Source organism: Kryptolebias marmoratus, linkage group LG13, assembly GCF_001649575.2.
Source record: "Kryptolebias marmoratus isolate JLee-2015 linkage group LG13, ASM164957v2, whole genome shotgun sequence".
In the NCBI taxonomy this organism is placed as follows: domain Eukaryota; kingdom Metazoa; phylum Chordata; class Actinopteri; order Cyprinodontiformes; family Rivulidae; genus Kryptolebias; species Kryptolebias marmoratus.
Genome location: NC_051442.1, coordinates 11538856 through 11561556, shown reverse-complemented (window position 1 = coordinate 11561556; position 22701 = coordinate 11538856). Strand labels below are relative to the sequence as shown.

At 37.5% G+C, this 22701-nt stretch overlaps 1 protein-coding gene across 1 annotated transcript in view; it reads right to left on the bottom strand.

Moving 5' to 3' along the window:
* Nucleotides 1-2707: 2707 nt before the first annotated feature.
* Nucleotides 2708-22701, bottom strand: part of mtnr1bb (melatonin receptor 1Bb) — a 49206-nt gene continuing 29212 nt past the window's right edge. The window contains exons 2-4 of the mRNA XM_017418189.2: nucleotides 10006-10124; nucleotides 9541-9885; nucleotides 2708-7692 (exon numbers count right to left, since the gene is read on the bottom strand). Coding sequence (XP_017273678.1) covers nucleotides 7270-7692; nucleotides 9541-9885; nucleotides 10006-10124 — 887 coding nt within the window. The 3' untranslated portion in view covers nucleotides 2708-7269. The remainder of the gene's footprint in view (nucleotides 7693-9540; nucleotides 9886-10005; nucleotides 10125-22701) is intronic.

The following is a 22701-nucleotide window of genomic DNA, read 5'->3' as shown; positions in this document are numbered from 1 at the left end:
GCTTAAAGAACTTCATGCATATGTGTAGGGAAGGTGGTGGGACTTTAATCCCGACATTCCAACTGCACAGACTCTGGCTCCAAAAATACAACATAGCAGTGTCCGTAACCTGAGTACTGACAGCTTCCTTTTTGAACAGCAAAAATACCATGTTTGTGTTTTTCTTTATGTGGATGAGCTCCACTCAAACTAGCCTTTAGTTAGTCAAAGTTAATCCAACTTGTTTCAACTGAGACCATTCAAAAGCAATTAACAGCAGGTAAGATATTAATTATTCATAACATTTCCACAAAATCACACTTCAAATCCTGCTCCACAAAAAGAACACACAATAATCACATCATAAAGTGTTAAATACTGTGAATGTTGAAAACAAAAATAATAAAACCTGTTTTTATTTAATGTGCTGATTTCACAGATGCATAAATAAAAAACAAACAAACCCAAAACTATCATCCATTTTATCATTCATAATACTGTGCTCGAGAAGAAATTTGCACATGATGCATATTTAAACACAAACACGCATACAAACATTTCATTTTGATTAGACTTAAGTGCCACAACTAAGTCTTGTGTATTGAAATTTCATTACATTCTCGAGATTTCCCTTTTGGTTCCTCACACCATCCCCTGGGCATCATCCAGGTCTGTGCCTGTAAGTGAGCACACCGGCCATAAATAACACCAGACAGGCCTGCACATTCACACCCCCTCAGGAACAAGACATTTATCATGACACAATGAGTTGAGCGGTCAAAACGCCCAAAGTACAAATTTAGACAAAAAAAATCTGACATTTACATGTATTTTTATTCTGATGGTACTTTACACACAAAAAAAGTCATAAAGCCTTACAAAAATGTATTCTTTTGAATTCACAAAAGCCATTAAGCCACATAAAGGTCAGTTGCCACATTTAATTAGCCACATACGATGAACAACTTTTGTTTGGTTGATGAACAGCTTTTGTTTGGTCGTTCCGTATGATGGCGTCAGGTCAGCATGAAGAGGACATCTTGACAAATAACTCAAGCATATGATTTAGTTAGCGCCTGAAAGATGGCAGCAGGCAAACAAACCTGTCGAAAACAGAGCGGCAGACAATTAAGTGGCGTGTAAATATTCATCATGAATGAAAAGCACTTGTACTTTGTTAACAGTTTAATGGCATTTTCGTTAATAGGTGTGCAGTCGCAGCCTGGAATAGTTTACTGTAGATTAGTTTCTGGTTTGCAAACATTTCAGGAAGGGAGGGGTGTGGGTGGATACGTACACAACAACGCTTTACCATTTGTGTCGTTCCCCCGACAGCAGAGTATTTAATTATGCTTCCAAGGCTTATCATTTTAATTTAATCTTTCCAAAGGTGCATTGCAAATAATTTGATCAGTGTTGCGTTTGTCTTGCTCTTCAGCAGCCAACTGGTGCCGTCATGCTGTTAAATTATCCATTAATTGCACAAACACGCACACAATGTGCATACTGTATAGTAAGTGACTTGGATCAAAATAAAAGGATATGAAAAGAAACACTTCACAGCTGACATGTTGATCATGCATCCTAAACCCCATCAGCTTAGAAAAAAGCACACGAGGCAATATCCATCTTTGCCGAACCACGCAGGCATGAAGCTCAGAGATGGGGGTTGCTAAGGTGGAGAGTGTTAACGGAGTTGTTTCTGCGCAGAAAACAGTAACACTGATTAAATGAAAGGCCTAGTGGGGCTTAAAGTAACACATATCACCTGCTGCCTTCAGTGTTCTGCCATTAATTACTTTGAGTTTCAATGAAATCTGTCCAGTGGTTCTGAAGATATTCAGAGACAGCATTGATTCTAACAGTTATTGCCAAAGTTTTCAGCAAAGATGTTGTGAAACGTTTAGGGTTCAGCATGTTGTAAATTATTCTCAGCTACCAACACCCTCCGCTCTAGCCATGTTTGTGTTTCCTAAGGTCGGTGGCGGCCATCTTGCGATGGGTTGATTACAAAAGTTATTTGCCAGAGTTTACTTTCTGAAAGTTTCATTAAAACCCGTCCACTGGTTTGTGTGATATTTTACTGACAGACGCAGTTGACCCCAGTAGTTAATGGCAAACTTTTTAAAACACACCAGTTGCTGCTCAGAATAGGTGTTTGGAATGACTCTCACCTACTACCACGCCAAATTTTAGCTCAGTATCTGTAAAGCTGACCGAGTCTTAGCTACGACCATGTTTACCAAGTTTGCCTAGCTATGGTGTCCATCTTGAATAGGGCTGACCCCAAAAGTCATCATCAGTAGTAGATACACATTAAAAAAATAATTTCTGAGAGCTTAATTAGGATCTGTCAGCTAGTTCTGGGGATATTTTGTTAAAGGTACAGACAAACAAACACACACATGCACTCACACTCAGACACGAGGAAACCCATTCTTGCCGTTTGCCTCCAGCAGGCAATAAATACTCTGCCAATATTTGTCCCACTGATGTGTAGGCCTATCAGTTTTAGAAGGGGATTTTTTTTTTGTTGTCACAAATGTATACCTCAGAGTATAACATGCAGTGTTTGGTGAGGGTTTGCAGTCCTATGTGATGACATAACAGAGTTTATTAGGCGGACAAAGAGTGTGTCACCTCACTGAGTACAGCACTCAGGAAGATTAGTTGCAAACAGAGGCCTCCCGCTCCCAGTGAAGAACAGAGTGACAGCCTTTACTGCATGCTCGCTTGCATGTTTATTTATTTATTTTGAGGCAGAAGAGTATTTACACCCTTATTAAGCAAATTGAAAATTGCCTTTTTACTTTCCTTAGTCCAAGAAGTAAACTCAGGTTCACTTTTTTTTTTTTAGGATTCTTTTACAGGCAAAGCACAAGCACTCAAGTATAGCTTCAGTTGTTGTGACACACTTATCGCCTTGCTGCAGCACCGCACTCTCTGTAAACAAAGTCCACCGTGGCATCCAAACGTCCCAGTGTCTCTGCTTTTATAAAACTGGAAATGTGGCACTCACGGTGCCAACCACTCAAATGTTAAGACTTGCCAAATGATTAACAGAGCTAAATATTTACCTTATTGGAACGTAGTTGAGTCCAGTTCAAGCTGCAGCAGGAACATTAGTTTTAGAACTAAAGCTGTGAGCTTGTGCTTCACTGTATGAAACAGTAAACAACATTTCAATCACGTAAGAAAAAGAAGGAATAAAAGGTGAAACTTGCAATTTGATGACACGGAGCGAAATCCCCAAAGTAAGAGAGCTGACAGAGAGTACACTTTAGGAAACATAAATGCACATAGTTACATTGCTAATGGGCATTTTAGATGGAAAATGGCAATAATAATTGTTTTTCTCCTCTCATCAAATTGCATCTCCTTCCTCAAATCTGCATAACAACTCCTGCACAAAACTGCAGACAAAAAACTTGCGCAGATAATTGTCCTGAACACGTTTAAAGAAGCAGTCCAGGTTTGCTGAATGGGCTCACAAATAAAAACAAACAATGGCACTTGCCGTTTTTTCTTCTTCGTTCTTTTTTTTTTCTTCAATTTTTTACTTTGACACTATTGTCTTAACTGTAAGGCAGTATTTTATTATTTTTTTTTAAACAGAAAATCAAAAACAGACAATAGAAGGGCAGAGGTGATTTGCAGATCACCCCTGCAACATCATGTCAAAGTGTATGTACATCTTACCCCCTTCACCTATACACATTTCTTTGGTTTAAACTGAACTCCTACCTCCCTTCAAGTGCATCTAAAACATTCTCCAGATGTTGACACTTTAGATTTTACTGTACAGTATTTACATCACTTTTTTTGTTTTGCTCTTTAATTCCCTCAAAGACACAGAGGCATCATTTCTGCTATCCAGTTGCTGAGATGACCTTATTGAACTGCTCCTGCCAGCTGGCCATTGTCTCCACTGTAAGCCCCCATATCTTTTTAACAAACAACTAAATCTGCCTAGCTACCTTTTTTTTTTCCTGCACCACAGATGTCATTGTTTGTATCAAAACATCCCACCTGGGCTTGCAACTGTTTCATATCTGTCCTTCCCTATGAATATTTCATGTTGCGAATTTATGCTCTGCATCTGTTACAGTGTCGTTCCTGACCTTATGGCTTTTCAGATTTTTACCCTGTTTCAGAGTGCACTAATGTGCTGCTGCAAAATGAATTTAAATGGCAAAGCAAAACAAAACCGGAACACTGCACGCACAGCCTGTTTCGCAAATTCTTGGCAATTTAACTTGTGCAATTTTAAGGTGAGCCTTCCCCCTAAAGTCTAAAAAGAGTAAATACATTTGCATCGGTGCAACGAGGGTGCCAAAATGTTCAGGAGTTTGTTTCAGATGCACTTTGCAAATGTAACAAGGTAATGGGAAGAGAGACTGAGAACTATCCAACAACAAACAGTTAAGTGCATGGGGTTACTAAGCTTCAATTATATAAAAAACACATTTTGAATACATTTCCAATACTAATTAACAACAGTTAAAAACCACACTGGCACAAATTTACAAAATATCGTTTTGAAATGTCTTCAGACTCTCTTATATGGCAGCTATTCAGCTGCAAATGTTCTGGACAAGTGTACAGCATATCACAACAAAATGTTCAATAGGCACCCTGAGATGGGAATACAGATATGAGCTGTAAGTTCTCAACAATCGACATTGTTTGAAACACTCTTCGGTAGGATGGCAATGCACGTCTTTTTAGTCTTTTTAAAAAACAATACCACCAAGTTACCAACGCCTTACATGTTCCTTAATCTGCGGCTTGTTATATCCTTGATTTAGTTCCACAGTGAAAGCATCAAAAGTCATCCCTGGTAATTTCAGCCTTTAAAATATATTAACCTTGATTAATGAAGATGGATTACTGAAGAAAATAAAAGATCAAGTTTTTAGCACACGTATTTTTGATTGAAAACAGGAATCACCGCTGATAAGATGTCCTTACAGTATGCAGTATGATGTAGGACACAGAGGAACCCGTGTACTGTTTATTATCTAACTTCTACACAGTTTGCTTCTTTGTTTGTTTGGGTATTTCTCCAGGTGCTGAATTTTATTTTACCTAGTAAGACAGATAATTCCTGACCTGCTTTTGTTGTCATGTAGATCTGAAACCAGTATCATTCACATCCTTTACAATAAGTCTGTGGTATGCTTCGGCATCTCACGATCCAGCGATACTAAGGTTATGGACACAGTTATCTTTTCACAAGCTGTGTTTTGAATTGCATAGCAATGTGTTTCTGTGCATAAAGAGACACCCTCATGCAGCTGCACTTGGTCATTTGGTGAAATTGCAAATAGTTATTGCATTTTAATTTTATCAACAGTTGACATCACAGCGTAGACCTCGGCTATTTTTGTGTGAAGTCTCTTGGTTGTTCTCTACTCTTTGGACTGCGGAGCAAGAAGTTCTTCTTTTGGAAAGTCTCCTGTCTTCATAAATGAAAGAGGCAGAACAAAAAGTCCTCCCAGTGGTTTTAATACAGTTGGCAAGAATCCCCTATGTTTAAACAAAGTAAATAATTAGGAGCCAAGATGACTTTCTAACTTGTTATTTGCCATTACCGTGGTAACTTGTCTTTCAGGATTATGATAACCCTTTATCTGCACAGAGGAAGTTTGGAGGCAGGGCTGAAGCACAGCAGAAAGGGACCTGCCACTAAGTCATTCTAAAACTTCATACGAAACGTATCAACTTCTCGAACATAAAAAGCACCGCTAATGAGCCAAGTACTATACTTAAAAATGATATTTTTAAGGGTGTGCCTTTTAAGCAAAAGCACTCTTCAAATTTGTTGGAAATCGTGTTTTGATTACTGCGTTTTGATTTGGGACCCTTGACAATCTTCCGCTTTTGCTTAAAAACTGGCCACGTCCACATGGTTGGAACTCACGCTAAACAAAGGTTTAGTTATCCCAAGTTCTGCAGCTGAAAAACCCTCGAATGAAACAGGCTTTGAGTACAGAGAGGTGTGCTGTCATTAATCCTGCTAGCAGGGGACTTTTATATTCCCTTACAGGTCTAAAGAACCAATGCTGAGGGTTATGCACATATTCTGACAGTAAAGCTGAGCACATCTAAAGTTTTCCCTTTTGACTTTTTATTTTTCCTTTCAAAATATATAACGATGGCAGAAACAAAGGCTGGGATTGCTACAATTTCTCTACATTCTTTTTTTCTGGAAACAGGTGGGCAGTAGATTTTTGATTTTGAGTTCCAAAAAATATTTTAAAATCCTTGTTTTGTTGAGTGAAATCTTGTACTTGAGTAAATAAACCAACATGGTACCCCCTAAAATGCACCTTTTAAAACGTCACTCCTTAACCCTACTCTTTAAGTTCACACTGCAGCAAAGTTACATCGTGACAAACTTCTGGAAAGTACAGAAAAAGTGTAGACTGATGGAAACGGCAGCAGTAGTTGATACAGTATGCAGGTGTCCTCTACGTGCTACATCACGCACACACAACTTTTAAAACCAAAAACAAAATGTATGTATGTATGTGGCGTGATCTGGTGCTAGATTTGACTTGATTTCGGTCAAACATAAGTGAATTAAGATCCTGAAGGAAGTTTATTACTAAGCTTTTGTTACTATTCTTTTCAGTGCAAGAAGGTCAGACTAGGCAGTATAAAGTATATGCTACTGCAGCATTCAGGCTCAGAGTGTAAATCTGACCACATTACTGCCACTGTGTAAAACTCTGATATTATAGATTACTGACAGACTTATATGATCTCCTCCTTCACTAATCTATGGCATTTGTGTGAGGCGAGTTTAACTATTTGAGGCTTCTGAAGTTACTAAGGAGAGGTGTGTATTTACTAGTGGTGGTTACCCCGGTTTTGTGAGTTATGTCAAAGTCTCCAGCAGCAGACATTAAAAGATTTCACATTTTCATTGAAATCTTAAAGTACCATTCAGATTGTTAGAGTAATAATAACAGCATGAAACTGCAATGCATAGCTTGGTTTTCCCAGGATGTAACTTCTCCTCAGCTTTGTGGATGCAAAAACTTATTAAAAAAAAAAAAATCATTTTCATTTCTTTAAAAGCTGTCAAGCTAATCCGTAAAACATTTTAGAAACGTTCAAAAGCTTAGATATAAATTGTATAAGTGCTTATATTCCAGCTCTTAAGTAGAAAACAGAGCCATGTTTTCCAGTTTCATTTGTCACTTCTTACTCCTTAGCTGCACAACTGTCTGGATATCACATAAAAACAGGAATTACCATTTGACAAGCTCAAAAGTCCAGGATTCATTCTTTGTTTACTCGATCTCTGACTGACTCGTTGTTGTTGAGCGGCGGAGGTGGTGACTGCTTGCTCCTCATGCTCCTGCCGTCTGTAGCGGCTCGCGACGTCTCCGTCACGAAAAGCCGCGTCACCCAGACCGAGGTGACGATGCGTTTGTATTCATTCCTGAAATTCCTGTTGAGTAAACCGTATATGACGGCATTCAGACAGCTGTTGAAGTAGGCCATGAAGTAGCTCACAACGAAAAGCCACTCGGGGATGCGAGGAGCCACGCGAGTCGGATCTATTGCCACCGCCAAACCAATGAGGTTCAGTGGGGCCCAGCAGATGGCAAACAGCACAAATACTACAAACATTGTGATGAAATTTCGCAAGTCACTTGGTCTGATGCGAGGGCTGTCTTCATTCTTGACTTTACGCCGCACCTGGACAGGATACAAAATGTAGAAGCCAGAAATTAAAATGTAAATTATGCCAATAGGCCTCTTTAGCTGCCTCAGTGTTTTACATACATTTAGACATAAAGAAACAGGATTGAGCTCACAAACACCCACACATATAAGCCTTCAGACAATCTGTTCCATCTACCTGCCTGCGAAATATGCCAGCTCAAATCACAGGCCAAAGTTGTGCAGCTTTCAGTGTGTCTAAACCTACTTGTCCTAGTTTTTGATGCCAGATTTACTGACAAAATACTGCAACAGTATTCTGCAATTTGAGACTTCACACAACTATAAATAGATGTTTTGTTTAAAGACAAAATTAAAAAACTTGAATTGACCATGTTGTCTTCATTATATGTACCATATAAATGGGGTGCTGCAGTATTTAGTTTTGTGTATAAAGAATAATTTTTGCACAAATTCTTTTATTGTCATTACTGCTGGGTAAAGGTATTTTTTCCTCCACGAAGACATGATGTTAGGGGAAAGACTGCAGTAAGAGCAGCATGTCTCAAGCACAGGCATAAATATAAACTTTTTAGTGCTGACATCACAACCCACTCACACCACGACCAATGCTTTGAGTATATTCCGGCATTTACTTTTTATTTTTGATAGTTTAAGAAAAACGACTAATGTGCCTGTGATGGCAAATTGTTGTTAATCATTTAAACCAATCCTGTCAAAACTAAAACAACTCACTATGGTTTGTTAACTACTGCCACCAGCCTGGAGACTAATGAGAAAAGGAAGTGGAAGGAGTTACCCACCCAAGCTCCCACCCTACCTTTGGTGTAAAGAACTGCCCAAGGTCAGCCTCTCTTTTCCTCCTTCTATTCTTTTTGTTTCCCTTGGGCAATCTTTTACAACAAAAAACAGTGTAGTGGAGGAGTTGGGTCACATTGTGGAAGCAAAAACAGAATGAACTGGTTATTTTAGAAAGCCTACATTTCTTGGAGACAACAATCATTAAAATTTAACAACTGCTTTCCCTCTGTTTGTATCGAACACACATCTTTGGATTAGGTATTCAGCTGGAAAGTTTGTAAATCTGCTGGATCTCCTATGCAGACCTGATAAGTCAATGTTCTGATAGGCCTTAAAGCAACCTTGCTGATTCTGTAGCATTATGCACCTCTTTGTTCAAACTCTTATCTGTTTTTTTGTTTGTTTTGTGATGCATCAGCAGTTAAAAAAAATAATCTAATGCATCTTTAGGAAATTATGAGGTTGTTGAGTTGTAGAAGGACCCAAATCCAGACATGCAGAAGGGAGGTTCAGAATCGAAACCTAAACTTTAAAAACTAAACAAGCAGGAATCTAAAGCCAGCACAGCATGGCATGAACAGAAGTAAACCACAAAATATGACAAAGTTCTTTAGAGAATATGTTCTAGGGAGTGATTAGTAAATGACAAAGGATGTGGTGATTACTAATGGTAGACAGGTGAGTGGTAAGATGGAACTAATGAGGACATATGTAGGCAAGACAAACATAACTGAATAACAAACAAGTACTTAATCCTTAGTAAAACTTAAGAACATCAACGAATAAATAATTCAAAAGACAAAAACCAAGGCAAAGGCACAAAACCAGGACAGAAATCAGGGTTAAAAATATGCAAGAAGCCTTGAAATAACTAAAACTACATGCAGTAATAAGACAACATGACAAGGCAGTCTAGGCAAACAGTAACACTGTATACCAGGATATAATTTGAAGAATTTTTAACAATACAAACAATAGATATGGCCTTATTCTACTTAATTGGTGTCCTTGTTTCAATTGAACATTTTTAAAGATTCTTATAAAGAGAATCAGTGAACTTACCTGAATAACAAGAACCCAAATGCGGAGATAACAAAAGGTAACCACCGCAATGGGTACCAGAAAGTGAACCACCACTACCGCCACCGTGTAGGAACTGCTGACGTTCTGGGCAAAGGTGCAGGAGTAGACCCTTGGGTCATAGCGGAGAGAACCAACAAAGAAATTTGGGACAATGGCCACAATCGTGAGCACCCAAATTAAGGCAACAAACAACAAAGTGTTGCGATAACTGTACAGCCGGCTGTAAGAGAATGAGTGACAGATATAGCAGTATCTGTTCACTGCGATTCCAGTGATGTTGAAGATGGAACCAATAACACTCAGCCCCATCAGGAAACCGCTGACCTAGAAAAAGAAAAAAAAAAAAGAAAAGTGAAGTGAAGTGTTTGTGTCAGTCTAGGTTGGAAGTGAGACTATTGCCACTTCAGTTATGATACATTTAGGCATTGACTGGTGGGTTTTTACCATGCACTGAGTGTTTCCAAGTGCCCAACCATCATGGAAGAGAGCGTAGAGGACCAGAGGATAGGGATAGAAGGCTACCACAAGGTCAGCAAATGCCAGACTCACAACAAACACATTACCTGGAGAGGAAGACAAACACAGATAAGGTTGATTACCCTAAACAAATTTACAGGGCACAGACTATAGGATGAGTCATGTTTTAGTACACCACACATAATTATAACATTCTATAACATTCGACTTATCTTGTCTGTAATGACTGTGATGATTTCACTCCCCATGTTCTAATGAAAACCTTTAAATTTGCCTGCCCACAAACAGGCTTTAGATTTATTCACCATGTCAAAATTCACCTAGAAAATTGAAAAAGGTTATCAGATTTTAATAGGAACAGACCTGCAGATTCTGTTTGTTACAGGTCACCGAAGATAAGCGCTGCTCAACCCTGCTTGAAACCAATTCTCCTTGCTTTGTCTCCTACTCTGTTGTCAGAATTGAGTAAATACTTGACAGTTGCACTGGATGTGATTTTCACTCCAGACGTCCAGCTTTGCTTGAAGAAGACAGAGATTACGAAAGGTCTGTATCCGCTGCCCCATGGCCGATTGCCTCGCCCTAGACAAAGTTTTATCAGAACAGGCAGAGTCTCTGCTTTGACAGAGGATGTGGACACAGCCCCGGGGGCATTCAGGTCCTTTTTCATCTTGCTGCTCCCCAGCGTAATCCAAGGAGACCTCATTTACATAGATTGCTTCGCATAAATGACCAAGTGCTTTGCTCAGTCTCAGTGTAGTATAACCTTCTAAAGCAAATGAATAAAGTTACACTCATACTTTTTTAAATTCTGAATTCTTTCTTTGCTGATTACTTATCAATCAATCAATCAATCAATCAATCAATCAATCAATCAATCAATCAATCAATCAATCAATCAATCAATCAATCAATCAATCAATCAATCAATCAATCAATCAATCAATCAATCAATCAATCAATCAATCAATCAATCAATCAATCAATCAATCAATCAATCAGGCTTTCAACTGAAAGTCTTGTGAGATCTAATCAAATTCAAACAGCTGTGACACTCAACAATAGCGCGACACCCCTCACCCCGCTGAGACACATGTGGGAACGCTACTGCTGGCAAGACCTCTGCCTGTGTTTGTTCTCTTCCTTTTGTTTGTTGGAGCAGGGATACATTACAGATTGCAGAAGACAGGGACAAGATAAAAAACCTGATCAAAAAGGCAGACTCTATCATTGGCTCACCTCCAGATCCTTTGGAGGTTATGTTAGCAAAAAGAACCTGAAATATGAGGAACCAAACCTCCGTGGTGTCTCTTGTGGATAGAACAGTTCTTGTAGTGCACAGCTGCTCATGCCCCAGCATTTAGAGGGAAAAATCAAAGGGATGTTTTTTTTTTCTCTGCTGCTGTTTGAATTTTTAAGATGCTGTTAAATTAGGAGGCCCGAGAGTTGGTTTCCTTATTGCTACAGTTCACTGTTGCATTTGTTGAATCTGGTAATTTTTCAGTTTTAGCATTTCAGGAAGCTTTTTATGGATTGTGTTTTACCTTGCAGGATATTAGACTGTGTTTTTTTATGCTTATGCCACAGTATTAGTAAGAAATAAGAATTTTACAGCTTTACAGCTGTACTCAAAGTTACATTAAACTGGAGAGCTAACTTATTCTCAGTTTGACTGTTAAGCACACGTTCCTCTGTATTTTGAAGTAAATAGGACTATTTAAACTGAACTACATCAAGTGACAATCAGTCTATCTAACAAGACATTAAATGAGAATTTTTAACATTTCATTTAAACATTGCACCATATTGTTTTTCTTTTGTTCATTTCTGCATTAAAATATGGAGTATATATATATAGATTTGGGTTGGAAGTGCAGTGCCCTAACTTTGCATGCTACTACCAATATTGCACTTTTCAGTTTTGCAAGTCTCTTTTTAGAAACACATTTTTCAACAGAGAATGTCATCCCAGCTCACCCCCACCAGTCGCCTCTTCTCTATCACCACTTGAATTTGTTCATTTTATTCATAATATCACAGACTGGCCCATTTTCCTATATATATATTTTTTTTGCATTTGAAAATTACAATTTAAACCACTATATCAGAGCTGTCAGTTATACCAAAAAATGCAATATGTTATTTGATGTCATATTTCAGGTTTATTTTCAGTTTTATTTTTTTCAAAAAACAACAAAGTGCTGACCTTGTTTCTCACTTGCTGGTGCTCAAAAAACCCATTTGCAGGGCGGCATTTGTGCTTACAAGGTACAACGGACTGCTCCTTCCTGTGTCACATATCATAATATTGATGGTAGAGCACCGAGGTCTCTTGTGTGTCACGTTCTCAGTAAACTCTCTAAGGGACTGGGGAAGCTTGTAGTTTCTGGTCTAATTATACAACCATGTCAAAAGTGCAGGAAGTATACAGAAAACGTATTAATAGCTTCGCCGTAGTTGAACCTCGCTGTTATACATTTGTTTTTTTTTATATAATTATAGAATGTGAACATGTGGCTTTGGTGTGTGACAGCCAACCTAGAAATGTCACGATGCACAGTGAATCACAAAGAGGAGGCATTGATTCAGAAGCTCTGGTTCCAAAATCATCAAGGGAATAAAGCTGCGCCTCTTATACTGTACTTATCTGCTTTACATCTGTGCATTTACACCAGCATCCTACTGTATTTTGTAATTACAGTTACATATTCATTTCTTAAAATTAAACAAACTGTTGATGATATTAATTAGCTAATTACAACACAAAACTACCCCACCAGGACATAAAAGTACTCTCTTTTAACTACAACATCAAACTTTACAAATGGCCAACAGATTATTGCACCAGTTTTTACACTGTGATCAATATTTGTTTCACTGTGTTAAAAAAGTTATTTTATTTAACTTCATTTAAGATCAGAGAAGCTTTCACACCATGGGCACAGTGGGTTTGCAGACTGATCAGAAGCGGTTTTGAAAATGTAGAGGAGAACATTATTTAACGTGAGAGTTCGGGGCTTTTGAAGTGGGTTTCCGTGGAAAAGTTTGCAAACAATTAATATTTTACCTGTTTTAGATAGCTCTTTGAACAGCCGCGGTATGGATAAACAGAATCGGAATTTTGATGAGCTAACTGCAACTTCAAGCTGGGCCAAGAACAGAGTGGATTGGTGCCTTAAAACAAGTCAAGTCTCAAAAATCTCAAAGTCGTTCATGTGAATGTTACATTATAAACTTTTACACCACCATCTATTTTGCATTAAACATTTTTTTTTAAACACAGATTCCTATGATTATTTGAAAGTACAAATAGCAGCAGCAGTGCTTCTGGAGCAACATGGAGCACTTCCAGCAGGAATACCATATTATTTCTGCTGGAATAGCCATAAAATGTGAATCTTACATTGGGTTAATGTTTATAAACTCGCATTTGTATGAACCGCTAAATCTTTAACCTCCTTGGCCCCACTCGGACAAGCTGTTAGCTCATCAGCCTGGTCAGAATTAAACTCTTAATTCTTCAAAATAAAGTTGTTCAAAGAGCTACCTGCAACAGGTAAGATATTTCTTGTTTATTTCCACAAAATCCCACTTCACATGAATCAACCAATCTCTTTAACACGGACAAGCCGGATTGTAGAGCAGAAACTGTTTTACTGAAAGAGCCTCGTTACGGGAGGATTTATCCCCTGCTACAGTGGTTTTATGTCATGCACTTATAACAGGTAATGAGTACTAAACTAAACTCTTTTACGAGGGGTACGGAATTAGAAACTAAATGGCCGGCTTCCACATTTCTGCAAAAAAGGTGATCTTAGAGTTATGATTTTTTTCACTCACATTTAAATCTAATATATATATATATATATATAAAACACTGTAAGAGACCACTAACTATGCAAGTAGTTTACTGGTTAACAAAGCCATGCCTATAATTGAGGTCACATTCCAGTCTAACAATACTTATATAAAGATTTTTTTTTCATTTTAAAGCTTGTGTATAGATAAAGAGGAAGTGCAAGCAGGTTGAATATGACTGATATAACACACTATTTACTGGGCAGTTCCATTGTCAGAGTGGTAATCTTTCAACAACTCCTCCTACTAGTTTTTGCTTCAGTAGGAGGGGGTGTGTCTGACAACATGCATTAATCTGTCACAGCCCACAAACATGTTTATGAAAAAAATATCTGTTGACAGCTGCAGATGTGTAGGTTTACATGAAACGCGCCAGAGCAACTTTAATTATAGTCTGATAAGACTGTAGAATCCAATTCTGCTCATTCTTTACAGTGCATTTGAATATAAATTAAATACATGCATGAAGGGGGAAAGTTACTGGCTGTGCCTTTTGATGCTCAAAAGGGTCAAACGTGCGGAAGCAAAAATTATCTTTTGGTCTGGAGATAATAATGTTCATTGGTAATCATTGTGTGCATGTGGAGGTCCTACAAGAACAATTTAATTAGTTGTAAATTAGGTGAAGAAAGGAGACACATGATGCGTGAAGAGTTGCACATACGCCCACAGATGTTCAGAGGAAGACATGAGAAGCTGAAAAACACTGCTTTTAAAACCTGAACTTTTTTATGTATTTATATTTTTGCTCATATTTTCCCCCAAACAATCAAGAAATCAATTTAATCTGACTTTCTTCTTTTTTTTTTCTGCATTTCGCAAAACGATAAAAGGATTAATTAAGCTGTTTACCGTGCATATCTTGTTTTTCCTTTTAGTTTCTTTAATTTCATTTAAAAGCAAATGCACAAATGTTTCTTCATGTGCCGAAGGAAAAATTCAAAATAAAGTCAAGGATAAAAGCTTTTCTTTTCTCTTTTTTTTCCTATTCACAATTAATGCTTAAGCATTTAAAACCATTCAGCATAACTGTTTTAACGAATGCTTCAAAGTCATCAGTTCTCAGTCAAGGCCGGTTTTGAGTGATTGCAAAAACAGACACCATTCGAAAAAATTGGGATCATCTTAATCAGGCTTGTTAGAGCATTGATTTGAAACTAGACATTAATATTAAACTGTCTATTAGAGGATGAAAAGGATGAAACAGAGACAACCAAATTCAATGTGTAAAGTGTAAAAAGAGAGCATCTCAATAGTTTTTCTAAAATATATTCATTTCACTTTTCTTTTAATGGCTTCTTTTAAATTCAGCTTCAATTGTCATGACTCCAAAACTTTAATTTCTGGCAATTGCCAAAGAGAAATAACTTGGACTAAAAATTTTTCAAAAGTCATGAGAGTTTCAGTTTAGATGCTGAACAGAGTCACCTCTAGCACGACAAAGTGCATCTTTTGAACGGGAACGCTTCAGCTGCGAGCACTCAGAGTTTTAAAGCATTCAAGCCATTATCACAGAGCTGTCACAAGCTTGTTTTCTTTCCAAAGGGTGGATAAATTATGGAATGTGTCACCTGGGAAATGGCCCCTTGTTTCTGAACTCTTTTTTTACTTGTACGGTTGTTATTAAAGGGTTTCAAATTTGAAGAGAGTTTCTCTTTTTGTTAAACCTTTACCAGAGAATTACAGTGACGCACAATCCTGTCCTGAACTTATGCATAATTGAATGTATTTAATCATTAACAAGGTAAAGATTTCAGTCACAAAACAGACATTTACGAGGACAAGTTGCAGTGAAAAGCAAAGTGGCTCAAGCACAGTTGCGTTATGCTGTTCTATGTTATGAATAGAACATTGTGGGTTTGGTTGTCCTCACAGTATGCTTAAATTATTCCATTAAACAAAGCTAATCTGGAGAAATGTGAAAAGTCTTTCCTTCAATCACCAGGTGTGACCCAGTATCAGTGTGTGGTGCTGCATTTATCTTCAAACACACCAAGTGCTTATTTTCTTCAAGCAATTCGACATGTAAAAGGTGTTTCTGGGCTACAGCCTAAGCACAGCTGGGGTGTTTCTATCAGCCAATGACAACATGAATTGTGTTGGGACTGTAAAAATAACAGCATTTTCGAGGTGTGACCAAAACGGCTACCACTTCCCATCAATGCTGGTGTTTGCTGTTTATTTAGATTCTGGCATGACCTGTTACTCAGGTACTGAAAACGCAGGAAAGTACAAAAATAAAACTTGGCTTTTTATTTAGGCTATAAAAACTGAGTGAATATTTGATTTTGCCACAATAACTGTAGCTGTGGCTGCAAATGATTAAAAGAGAAAGGATTCTTTAGAGAAAAATATAATTTCTTCTGTTTCATATTCAGTTATTCTTCTTTGTGACATCTCTTTATGGCCTCTTTAACAATGTTTGACAACATGTTAGCAATTATAAATACATTATGCTATATGTTTATATATATGCTCATTTTATTTAACTGATACTCTAGTCTGTATTTATTTTACTACTTTGTTCACATTTGATTTGATTCAACTTACAGACATTTTTTAAATTGTCAAATCTATTATAAAATAACAATTAAGTATCTGGTTTCAGGTCATTAAAAATCCTAATTCCTCAGTTCAGTCCCATGTGTAAGTTGAGTTTTCACTTCTCATATTATTCCCCCTGTGCCATGAAAGGTGTGAAATCATGTAATGGCCTTTGTTTATGTGTGTGTGTGTGCGTGAGTGTGTGTCTGTGTATCTATCTGTCTGTCAGCAAAATATCTCATGATCCTTTGCACAGATTTTTAAGAAACTCTTAAAAACTAATCATTAGCTGTAAAGGTACAACTGATAAAACGTTTGGATTCAAGTTGATTCATGATGGCAGCCATGGCTAATTGATCTTAGCAAACACAAACATAGCTATAATTTAATCATTTTTATAGACATTAGGCTCAAATTGGTGGGGTTGTAGTAAAGAGTCACAACAGATCACACAAAGTCTTTGTCATGCGAAAGTGGTAGGCAATATGCATTACTTAAAAGAATGCTACTTTCAACATATTTTTACAGAATGCAATCCTGCAGGTCGAGGTGTGGAAACGAGAAGCTATTTTTTAACTTTCCTGTTATTGGTTTCCACATTTCTTTTTTATCTAAGGCACTTTGTGCCAGATTGAGTTTTACTAAAAGTGCTACACAAAAAATATGAAGGCAAAATCTTTTTGACTGATTGATTTGACTTGAACAATCTGCGTCTGCATTTCAGAGAACTGCGGCAAGCTGCTTACATTTCGAAGCTATCAGCTTGAGAGGATTCAGAGTGCATTTGACAAAGCAGCAAACAAGTGTCTCACATGTGGGGAGTGCACACAGATGCATGCTGACACACCTGTGAGAGTTTTAGCACCGTATGTTTGCTAAGCTGTGGATTATGATCATAATCAGACTTCATAATTACTTACAAATGACAGTCTAAGCTCAAACATGTTTCAGGGTTGAGAGCAACGTAATCTACAGTTAGATTACGCCACAATTTAGTTTACCCAGACATCCTTTGGGAAAGGTTGTAATTAGCAAATCCACGTGTATGTTTTTTGTTTTTAATTTCCAGATAAAGCAAATGCTCAGTCTGTTATTTTATATAGTAGAAAAAAACAGTATTTAGCTTTTTTTTTTTTCAAAAACTTGTTTTTCCTTGTTTTTATGCCAAATGGACAGATTGGATATTTCAGGAGCTGAAGTTGGGACAGCTCTTCACATGCTTATCCACGTGTGCATAATTCCATATGGAACTGCTAACTGAGACTTAATCTTTTTTGACAAAAAATATATATAAAAAAAAGGAATGCGTGAACGATTACTCTAATGAACAATATTAGAGAACCACAGAGTGGTTTTGTGAATTTTCCCTCCATGTCTGTAAAACCATTCCCTTGGGAGAAGGGGTTGCAATGATTTTCCTCTCATTAGCTTTTCCTCATGACTTTCCTGTGGGAGGACATGCTAGGCAGATTTGCCTTGTTTGCATTTAAATGTGTTTTTAAGGAAAGAGCGGCAGTAAAAAATAGGTGTTGGGATCTATAGGGAGTGATGTGGAAGAAAAAGTGGTCGGGATTTATTAAAGCTAAAATTTTCACGTGGAAAAAGTTGAAAACAATAAGTCAGTCTCAGTTAAGGTGGATAAACATAATTTCCAAGACATGAAAAATACATTCAACTATGATAATAAGCACTCACGAAGGAATAAAAAAAAAATTGGCACTCAGAAGGAATGGTCCAATTTGGGTTTAATTTTGTGCACATACAAAGCAGCAATGGATATGTAAATGATTTGATTTGCAAGGAGCTGGCACATTCAGAACATGCACCAAAGAACATAAAAGGAGGCATCACAAGCAAAGGGATAGTGTTATCAAGCAGTTGCTGGACCATCTGACACTCAGTCAAAATAGTGAATGAAAAGTCAGCAAACACAGACGATGCCTTGTAGATGCACTACATAGCATTACCAGCACTTGGCAGAATTTTGATAGAGGTTGTAGGTTTGCAAGAGGCCAGGTGGATATATCATGAAAATGCCCAGGATGTGGGGCGGACCAATGTCACAGTGGTCTAATGTTGAAACCAATGGCTACATGAAGGTGCTCCGACATCATGAATGTGCTGCTCTTCCAAGACAGACCGCATGGTGTCAAATTCTATTTAGCAATTAATCTCAGGTCAGCACGATGGTCACACGATGTGTATCTATCTATCTATCTATCTATGTATCTATCTATGTATCTATGTATCTATCTATCTATCTATCTATCTATCTATCTATCTATCTATCTATCTATCTATCTATCTATCTATCTATCTATCTATCTATCTATCTATCTGTCTGTCTGTCTGTCTGTCTATCTATCTATCTGTCTGTCTATCTATCTATCAAAGATCATTTCATTTCCACCAAGCACCATGCCTGTGTGCTTAACTTTTTTAGTCAGTGAGTGTATAATAAGGCTGTTATCTTTGGTCAGTTGTTCAGTCTGGATCTCGTTCTTCATTTGGAGACACAACAAACAAAAAAACAGCCTGCAGATTTTAATGAACACAGTTGTCAATAAGAAAAGCGGAATTAGAAAGATGGCAAAACAGAAAAATATAAGCAGTCTCCAGAGGGTAGCACTTTCAGAACTTTAGGAAGTGAGACAGAATAAGCTGATGAAAACAAACACAAGATAAATAGGTAATATTTCTTTTCTTATTGTCCTGTAGGTAGGGCAATAAACAGACTTGTCATCACTACTATACATCATCCTTTCTGCAGTATTTGTTTGTATGGGCTTCTTCTATCTATTGCCTGCTTCTGGTCATACAGATCAATCTCCACCTCTTCCACCCTGTCTTGTATTTGTTTTAATCAAGTGACTCAGTGACTCTTTAAAATTGGAATTACTGACAGCTACTTTTGAACATTATGACACTACTCTTCATCCCTAAAACTTTTACATAATTTTCTTGATCATCCCCCCTTTCACCACACACAGCGGTCAACTGTAGTTCTTAGAGAAGATGACACTAAAGCCACACAAGGCGCAGGTTAGGCCGTGTCGATGTTCTGAAATGGACCAAAATTGAGTGTCTGCTTTCCGCTATGTGAAGAGAATTGCTATAAAAGTTCTTTTCATCGCCTTTTTGACATATTAAAGGAAGTTCACAGGAGAGGCAAAGCAGCAGCAAAGTTTGAGTATGTCTGCAGAGTTCAGAAATATGAAGCCTGTACCTGAATAGCAGTCATCACCTCAGGCAAACTCGTACATTGGCTTTCTGCAGCAGCAAGGGCAAATATAGCCTTTAGTAAATCCCACTGTGCATTTTATCCATGGCTCACAGAGTTTTTTATTCAAAGTATTTGGTTTGACACGCAAATCTTTTTGGCCCTGCAGAATTTTCTAACATCAGTCTGGTTTAAGGTAATTGGTATAAATATCCTTAAGGTTAATTTTTAAATTGAAAATGTAAAGCAAGTCATATTCTGACAAGTTTTTCTTTTTTAATCTATTTTAATTTACTTGGAAATTGGTATTTGATTCTAACCACCTGAAACACATCAAGCAGCATCATAAATTTGCTCTAAGATGGAAAATTTCAATTTTAAATACATGGATCACTTGTAAGCCATTAGAAGTACCATGTAAGAGTTCAGACACTTAGAAATACTTGGATAAATTTATAAAATGAAAAGCCCAGTCAACCATTTTCAATGCAAAACCTCCATGTCCGATCAGCTGAACTTCAGACTGAGAGGTTTTACCTTGCTCCAAGTATGTTGTGCAAGAAAGTATTTTTTTTATTTTTTATGTTTTTGATCAGCTTGTTTTATTGCAGATGAGCTCTTTCAAGAACTGGTGCCACATATTTCCAAGATTTCCATCTATTTAGAGAGCTGTGCAGAAATTCTTACAACACTGACAAATTTATTTTAGCTGCTTGTTGCTGGTGCACTCATCAGCTGGTGGTAAATACCACCAGCTAATGAGTGGAAATACTTGACAATACTTGAAATATTTCCACCTTGCTGGATAATGTCATGTTTCCACAAAAGCTGAACCTGGTTAAATCATTTTGTTATTATTATTATTTTCTTTAGATATATTTTGTAAAGAAAAAGAAAGGCCTGTGTATGTAGTTGCACTCTACTATGTTTGCTCTCCTTTATAAAGGTTGTGCTCTATTACTATTCATATTCCCTCAATAGGCTACTCATTTTGCTCCTATTTTTCTATCAGATGCACTTGTCCATGTGCTTGCCTCCAACTTAAAATCTGAAAAAGCTGTTTCAGGCAGCTGAACCTCTGATCACCTCCAACCTCACGTGGGCTTTGTCACCTCTATTACCTCTTCATTACTGCATAACTCCAGCCCTTGGAGGTCAGCAGGTATTCCTCTACTGCTGCATATGTTACTGTAAGTTCTACTGAGCCAAAAACACTCACCGGAGGAGAGTGTGTAGGAGCTGTTGGTTGGCTACTGCTTTGAACCCAGCTTGGCTAAGAAGCTCTTCTTTTAGCTGCCTCCTTCAGGTCTCTTTCCCTGCTTCCCTTGCCTCTCTTCATGAAGTACTGTCGCCAGTTGTTTACAGTGTAAACAATGTGCAACACTCAGTAAGAAGCATCTGTTATAAGTTGCATAATGTTCAGGGCCCTAGAGTCAGTGGATGAGTTAGGCAAGTAGCTGCGCGTTATCTAACGCGAGATGATGAAATAAGTAACATTTCCTCTGTGGGAACATATATTTCCCAGTAACTTATGTAAACTCACACACTTGCATGCACGCACTCATACACACACTTAAATCCTGATGGTCTTCATAAGAACAATTCAAGCATTTCTTCTCAAATCATGTTTCTGCAAGCTATGTGAAAAATTTTAATGCAGTTTTACCTCCTTTAAAACAGCACCTTGATGTGCTTTGGGATCACTGTACCACTGCTCTTACAGGGCTTTAAAGACTACTAAACACACTGGCTGCAAAAACAAACACAACTCTTATGCTGCATGCTGATTAACTGAACAGCAAGCATTCAAGCCAGCTATGCTAGACTTAAAAAAATCATCTCTATATTAAAAGAAAAAAAAAATTAAATCATGGTAAATCAAAGAGGAAGGAAGAAAATGAATGGCTAAATGGTACATGCAGCCATCATGGCACAGTTATGACAGCAGGACAGGCAACAGCAATAACTGTAATGATTACATGATTATTCCTGCTGAAATATTATGGTCTTCCTGCAGGATGTGCCCCCGGCTGCACTGAAAGTGCTACAGCTACCTGTTGTCATCGCTATTTAGGCTTGCGAATTACCAGAGAAGTCTTTGTAAATAAGTGTGTAACTTGAAACTGACGGCGGTATACAAGTTTTGAAAACAGTGTCCGCATAAAATATTTGAGAATTAAGTTGTTTAAAGATAGCAGCAACCTGTTCAGCCAGAAATAAGTCATCTCTCCAAACTGAGGCCTTACAAAAAAACTATCTACAACAGGTAAGAAATTATTTGTGCTTACGACTTTCAAATTTTGTTTTTATGATGAAAAGCACTTTGAACTACGTTGTTCTGAAATGTGCTATACAAATAAACTTGACTCGTTTGTTCAAAATCTTTTTTCAAAAGATCTAAACCATTACTGTAGGAGACTGCTAAAACAATCAAATGGTCTGCACGTAGTTTTTTTTAATTGTTCAAATAATTGCTATAGATGATCCATTGCACTTGATATTTGCAGTTTTACCAACAATCAATCAGTAAATTTAAGTATACAAAACTACAAGCCATAATTTTATGCTCCAACTAAATGTTTGTACAGAAACCAACCATCCAAAGCTCTTCATACTATATTTTGCGCAAGCATCACTTCGTGCTGGTTGCGAAATACATGTTATTTTTCCTAATTTCACATTAAGCTGAGTACCACTTTGTGAGCTGAGCCAGAGCACATAGCAGAGTGCATCTGTGTGTGCTATGAGCAGCAGGGTTAATTTAGTTGGATGTCTGCATATAATGCATCTCAAACACAGATGAACATACAACAAATGATTCAAAACGTGATGTAGGGTGTGGGGAAAATAGTCACTTCCTTGGCATGAAATTGCAGAGGTACATTTTCCCCCTCTACACCATGCAGCAGTTCCATGACAAATGAAAAGAGTGAATGACCAGAAAAGTTATTTTTAAGCTGTGGTGTTGAGTTTAAATATTGATAATGCACAACTGAACTACACCAAGGTCACTGGAAAGCTAATGTAACATACAGGAGGAG